Source organism: Tremella mesenterica, assembly GCF_000271645.1.
Source record: "Tremella mesenterica DSM 1558 unplaced genomic scaffold TREMEscaffold_1, whole genome shotgun sequence".
NCBI classification, from domain to species: Eukaryota; Fungi; Basidiomycota; class Tremellomycetes; order Tremellales; family Tremellaceae; genus Tremella; species Tremella mesenterica.
Window position 1 is genome coordinate 5,459,693 of NW_006711225.1, and position 6,903 is coordinate 5,466,595.

Sequence of the window (6,903 nt, forward strand, 5' to 3'; positions counted from 1 at the left end):
CTTTGTGACAGAGGAGGAGAACCGAGGGAGAGCAGAGCAGGCGAAGTTAGGCGAAGTTAGTTGAAGTGAGCGGAGTAGGATACCGGGGGTATGGCGAGGTACGGCGAAGTTGAGCGAAGAGGACTGAGCACGAGGCTGTGCAGGAGTTGAGGGACGTTCTATGAGAAGAGAGGGGAAGTATAGATAGTTCACAGATCGCTGGACTTCTTCAGCGATCCTTGATTGTTGTCAGTAGTTGTAACGGTACTGGAAACACGACGACTAGGTCGCAGGTTGGGTCGAACTCGATGGATGTCTCGTAGAAGTCTAGGGTCTCTGGTGCTAATGGATCGTGTCTCCTCTGCAATCGATGTAGCCAGAGAATGATATTGAAGAATCAGCAAAGTTGGTACTTTGCTGATTGCACTATATACTATCTACAAGAGTCCGCGTCCTCCTCTCAGTCCTACTGCAAGCGTCTATGTACATACTCGGACAGGTGAAAAACCGCTTTTGAGCAAACCCAGTGGGGAAATCTCGAAAAGGGAAAACCCGTCCCTACCTACTGCAGCACTGCCTCCAACTCTCGCCGTTCTCTTTCCTAATCCGTCGAACTCGATGGAGTTCTCTCGATTTGTTGTTACTCCGTAACAAGTTTCCCCCCCCTGTCTCAAGGATCCTCGCCGAGGATCCTGAAACCTGTAATCAAGTGATTCACATGGATTGTTCTGAGACACCTTTGGTGCGCCCTGACGTCACACCTACGCTAGTGTGACGGTTGCCATGAAACGCGTCACCCGCACGGTGTCACAGGCGTCGAACAACTATCTTCTGGCAGACCGACGGTCGACGAACCTCGGCTAACTTGATGCTCCTGAGTCGAAGTCTCACCCAACCGAGAGGGCGCAGACGTCGAAAGGAGTGTAACTACGGCGTACTTGGGCGTAGTTACTCTAACTGGGGTTTTGTTCTACTGATGGCGATGTATCTCGAATTGTATATAGCTATCTCTATCTGTTTTTCACTACTGACAACAATCAAGGATCGCTGAAGAACTTCAGCGATCTTCTCAACTAATATTATCTACTCCTCCTAGACGTTCATCCAACCCTCTCGCGCTTTGACGTACTTCAACGCACTTCGTCCAACTTCCCCGAGCCCTCGGCCATCCTCTTCCTCCTTCGACTAACTCCGCCTAACATCGCCGCACTTCTGCTCCCATTGTCCCTACTTAGCCTAACTCCGCCTAACATCGCCGCACTTCTGCTCCCATTGTCCCTACTTAGCCTAACCCCGTCTAACTTCGCCGTACTTCTGCTCCCATTGTTCCTACTTAGCCTAACTCCGTCTAACTTCGCCGTACTTCTGCTCCCATTGTCCCTACTTAGCCTAACTCCGTCTAACTTCGCCGTACTTGGTGTCAGAAGTCCTGAGTTACGTGTAGAGTAAAGAGGTTAAGGCGTGATGGGGTTTTGATGGCCAAAGGAGGGTCATTGTTGGTGGAGTAATCGAGGTGTCACGACGTAGTTCGTGACAGTCGCCCCCTTCTTTAGCCGCGAACGTCCTCGTGAGCGATTACACCTCTGTCGTGGCAAGAGAACTTAGCAGCGTAGTACCCCCATTCTCTCCCTCCCCATGACCATCCTTCACTCTTCTGCTCTTTGCGCCGCACTTCGTAGTTGGGCCTCCTTTCACTTCAGAACCCGACAATGAGACTCCCCTAACTTCGTCGAGGTTTGCCGTAAGAAGCCCTGTGTCTTTTGTAGGTGAGACACGCTTCCTGAATGGCAGCCGAACAACACCGTTGTTTGTCGAAGTAACCCTCGCTTATATTGAGATGAGACACTATAGCGTGGGAATTTTGATCGTCCCTGCGATGCCTTTTGTTGATGAAACGCGAAGTTTGCTGCATGTTGACGACGAGGGGCTAGGTTTGATTATACTAAATACTGAGCAGTTCGTCGAGCTTCTCTCTTTTTCCCATCTGCTTTCAAAACTTTCTATCTCTCTTACCTAGAAAACAGATTTGTTACCTTGAATCATCGCCTCGAGTTTTATTCTCTTTTAAATATCTTAACGTCATGGCCCCTTCTACTCCTACACCCAGCCCTTTCGCCGCCATGAGGAACTTTGGTGGTATGGTGTCATCTGCTCGTGAGTTTTCATCGATACTCACCCTACCTCGCCGAACTTGGCTGATGTTCAGTTTCTTTCGGCGACAGGTCTCGCCAAGTCTCCTCCCTCGGCCTCGGCACTCTCTCTCTGGGGGAGCCGTCTGGCGCTGCCTCGCCCCCTCGCTCCGCCTCTCCCTCCGCTGGTTCTCCCTCCCCCGTGTCTGGTTCTCCCGTCCCCGTAACGGGTTCTCCTGGAGGGCCTCCTCCTGCCGCCACTCCTCGCCGTAGGACGCCCGCCTTTCGTCCTGGTGAGTCTCCGTCCTCCTCCGACCAGGACTCGCTCAGTGGGGGCTCGGAGTCGGGTGATCGACCCGACACCGAAGAAAGTGAGGATGATGATGATGGGGAGGGTAGGATCGATAGTGAGGGTGAAAGCGAGTTAGAAGAATACCCGGATGATGATGTGGAGGTGATTAGTGTAGAGGACAACAACGTAGATAGTCCTGAGCGTGAGTTCTTCGTCCAACCTCTCACACCTTCGCCGAACTTGGCCTTGTTTATCTGTTCTTTAGCTCTCCAAGACATTGCTAACTCGCAGCCGCTCCTGCCCCTCCCCCTGCTCAAATTGTGGGCCAGAAACGACGCCGTTCCCTCTCCTCTTCTTCTTCTTCCTCTTCTTCTTCTTCCTCTTCTTCTTCCTCTTCCGGGGTTCTGCCCCCCCCCCCAACGCCATCGCCGCTGCCGCCGCCGCTGCCCGCCCTGCCGCCCCCGCCGCCGCCGCCGCCGGTCCTGCTGCCGCCGCCGGTCCTGCTGCCGCCGCCCCCGTCGCTGCTCCCCCCCCTTCTCCCAGAGGGGAGCCTTCGCCCAAACGGGTGAAGAGATCACTGCGGGAAGAAGAGTACTTGTGGGAGAAGATGAAGTCCGAGCCTGGTCGTTGGATCGCGGTTGGTGTTGACGAAGCGTGTGATCGTTGCCGGTGAGTCCACCTATTCGTACTACGCCGAAGTTACTCCTGCTAATTAGTAGACGTGAGATTATCACGTATAATCGTCCAAACTGGCCCTGCCTCAAGGCAGTCAGGCCACACAACAAGGCCCTCCGTTGTGCTTCATGCACGTCTGGCCCCTGCTCCTTCTGTCCCGTTTCCTCTGCCCGGGACATCCCGCCCCGTCCCTTCGACGCTTCTCCTCTCCCCCCTCCCCAGACTCCAGCGTCTGTCCCCCGTTCGCGGGTACCGTCTTCGTCTCTCCGGTCGGTTCGCCGAACTTCGCCGTCCTCCCGCTCGTCGCCTCCCTCGCCCTCGCCCTTTGTTCCTGTGGCCGGCCCGTCGCGTCTCCCGGCTGCTCCTCCTTCGTCCTCCCGTCGTCCTTCGACCTCTCGGCCCTCGGCCTCTCGTCCGTCCTCTCCTATGGTGGCTTCTCCTCCGGCCCACAGCACCCGAAGTCGCCGTCCTTCTGCTCCTCCGGCCACCCCAGCGGCCGCCCCTGTCACCGAGTCCCCCGCTGCCAAGAAGACCCCGAAGTCTTCTTTAAAGAAATCAAAAGGGAAAAGGAAGGAGAAAGAGGTCGTCTTTGAAGCTGGTGATGTGGAAGATGAAGCTACTCAGCGTGCTGGGCCCTCTGTTCCTCGGTTGTCCTTCGTTCACCCTCGTATCTCCCTGGACCCTCGTATCCCGGAGGACGAGAAAGAATTTGCTACGTATCGTTCTCTCGTTCTCGGCCTCACCACTCAGCTTGACGTCGCTCGGCGTGATACATCTCTCTTGCTTGACTTCTCCACTCGTCAAGCCAACGCCTTGAATAACCTTACTGCGGCGTTAGTAGATGTAGTCAACGGTGGAAATCTGAACGAAGAAGCAAGGACGAGGTTAGCGGACGTCTCTCGCCGAAGCCTTACTGAGATAGCCGATGTTCGCCGAAGACTTTACGACACCCCCTTCCTCGTTACTCCTATGGCGTACGAGCCACCACCGTCCATCGGCTGGTTAGGCCCCCGGAGTAGTTCTCGAGTTCCTGCCTCTGCTCAGACTGCTCTCGATCTCCTCAGCCTTCCTTCCGAGTGTCTTAGGACCATACGTTCTCTGTGGAGGACTCCGAGCATGCAAGCTGCTCGGGATGTCCAGGACTTTGGTGATTTCTTTGGGGCTATGAATCGGGCATGGAACGCTTCTCTCTCGACTGTCTTCCCCCCTGACAGTCTCGATCTACCTTCGGCCATCGGTACTCTCCACACCAATCTCGCGGGGCCGAGTAGCGCGAAGGAGAAAGGAAAAGGAAAGGGTAAGGGTAAGGGCAAGTGAGCGGTACGTAGCTGTAATCCTATGTTGTATGCAGTACGTTCTACCTCCTAGCCCTCCGCAGTCGCCCTTCCTTCGGCTTAGTAGGATGAAGTTCGTGGAACTTCGCCAATATGTCATCAGCTCCGTCGACGTTCTCTACTGGTTCCCATGATACCGAATCGTCTGTTCCTTCGTAACCTAACCACTCTACCAAGTACTCTAACTTTCCTGATCTTTTATTTACTCTAGAGTCCACAATGTCCTTTACTTCCCACGATTCTCCTACGTTATCTACTTCTACTGGCCCAGGTGGTTCAGCTTGCTGACCAGGGAATACTGGAGGATGATAGGGACGAAGCAATGAAACATGGAATACATCATGGATACCTGCCATCGTTCCTGGTAATTCCAATTTACAAGCATGAGAACCTACCTGCCGTACTACCTTGTACGGCCCACTTTGCTTCACATCTAACTTCTTCATTGGTCTTTTAGTCTTGATGTTCTCTAACGACAGCATTACTAGGTCACCTTCCACGAAGTTCGGCGTAGTCCGGTGTTTCCTATTGTATCCTTCGGCGTACTTCTCGTTAGCTCTCTCAATTCCCTCAATACATTCTTTATGTATTTCGGTTAGGTCTTTTACCACCACTGTAGCAGCAGGTACCTCGACCTCACTGGCCTTAATCTCTTCAGCCCACCGAGGGTGGTACCCGTAGTTCGCATAGAATGGGGTCTTGTTTATCGCTGAATGATGGGTGTTGTTGTAAGCAAAGCTAGCTCGAGCAAGCAGTTTCGACCAGTCGTTCTGCTGGTAGGAAGTGAAGATTCGAAGGTATAATTCGAGGGACTGATTGGTTCGTTCGGTCTGTCCATCAGTCTGTGGATGATACGCGGTAGAAAGATGTAGTCTTATGCCGAGACTATCGGTCAAGTTCTTCCAAAACTTCGAGGTAAACTTCGATCCTCTGTCCGATACTATACTCTCTGGTAACCCATGCTGAGCCACCACATAGTCCATTATCAGCTCAGATAGTCCAGCTGCGGTTAACTTCGTCGTGGTTGGGATAAAAATCCCCCATTTGGTCAATCGGTCCACCACTACCAGGATGGAATTATATCCATGGGAATTCGGAAGTTCTTCGATGAAATCCATCGAGATGCTTGACCAGGGTTTAATAGCCACTTGCAATGGTTTGAGCTCTCCATGGGGTTTCTGTCTGTTAGTCTTTGCTCTCTGACATACCGCACAGCCAGCGATATAATCTTCGACATCCTTCCTTACTCCAACCCAAACGTAATCCCTCAGGACAAGTTCGAGGGTCTTCGCTGAGCCTGGGTGACCAGCTAGGGCCGAATCATGTCGCATCTTCATGATCTTTAGCCGAGCCTCGGCGTAGTTCGGCACATAAGTGCGATCGTCGAACGTGAGGAAACCCCTTGAGTTCCACCCTCCCCGAAGTATTAGAGGGGATCGCGAACTACGGCGTAGTTCGGTGATTGATCCTGGTTCCTGTACGTCATCGTGACACGTTGGATGGGAACACTCAGCTCAAATGACTCCTAATAGCTCTTTTCTAACCTCCTCCACTTCTCCATCTTCCTGTACCCCAACAATCAGATCCATGGGATCAATAAGGTCATTCTCTCTTACTTCCTTTGTCCCTTGCAAAGCACGAAGTAGGTGTTGTAACCCAGAGCTAGTGCCGTCGAGTTCGTCGAACTTCGGCAACCCTTGAATAAGATTGCTCTCCTGCACCATAGTACTTCCCTTTCCAGAGTGGTAGTCTGCTCTTCTCGATAGTCCATCCGGCAGTGTAGCTTGTTTCCCAGGTCGATACACCATTTTAAACCTAAAGTTAGAAAGCTCTTCGACCCACCTGCCCTGCCTCGGGCTTAACTGCTTCGGTTCCATCCAGTATGTCAAGTTCAAGTGGTCCGTGAGAACTGTAGTCTCTACCTGTAATAGTAAGTGCCTCCTTCTTCTAAAAGCCTCAACGATAGCTAGTAGTTCCTTCTCGCCTACCGTATAGTTTAACTGCGCCGCTTGAAACGCTCCTGACTCGATCGCTACCGGATGTTCTTGTCCTAACTCGTTTACCTGCGATATTATGAAGCCCCACCCGAAGAACGACGCATCTGTCTGTAGTAATGTCTTCAACGAAGGATCAAAGTGAGCCAATACCGGGGCCCTACACATTCTATCCTTCAACTCTTTAAAAGCTCTTTCCTGCTCCATACCCCAGACAAACGGTACATCTTTTCTTGTGAGATCATTGATCGGTTTAGCAATCCTGGAGAAGTTGGGGACGAAGCGCCGATAATAACTAACGACTCCCATAAATCATCTGCTCTCTCTTAGGTTCTTGGGACGGGGAAAAGACACAACAGCGTCGATGTACTCTGGATTACTAGAAACTCCCTCCCGTGAGACCACAAAACCCAAGAAGACTACCGAATCCTTTTCAAACTCGCACTTACTAGCCTTGACGAACAGATTCGACCTTCGAAGAACTTCGAACACTTTCGCCG

At 52.4% G+C, this 6,903-nt stretch overlaps 1 protein-coding gene across 1 annotated transcript; it reads left to right on the forward strand.

Annotated features, from left to right (window-relative positions):
* Nucleotides 1-2,060: 2,060 nt before the first annotated feature.
* TREMEDRAFT_59727 (uncharacterized protein) lies at nucleotides 2,061-4,392 on the forward strand (the record flags this gene model as incomplete). Its single annotated transcript, XM_007001735.1, has 4 exons — nucleotides 2,061-2,133; nucleotides 2,186-2,602; nucleotides 2,730-3,069; nucleotides 3,120-4,392. The coding sequence occupies 4 exons, from the start codon at nucleotides 2,061-2,063 to the stop codon at nucleotides 4,390-4,392; spliced, it is 2,103 nt and encodes a 700-aa protein (XP_007001797.1).
* Between the last annotated feature and the right edge of the window lie 2,511 nt (nucleotides 4,393-6,903).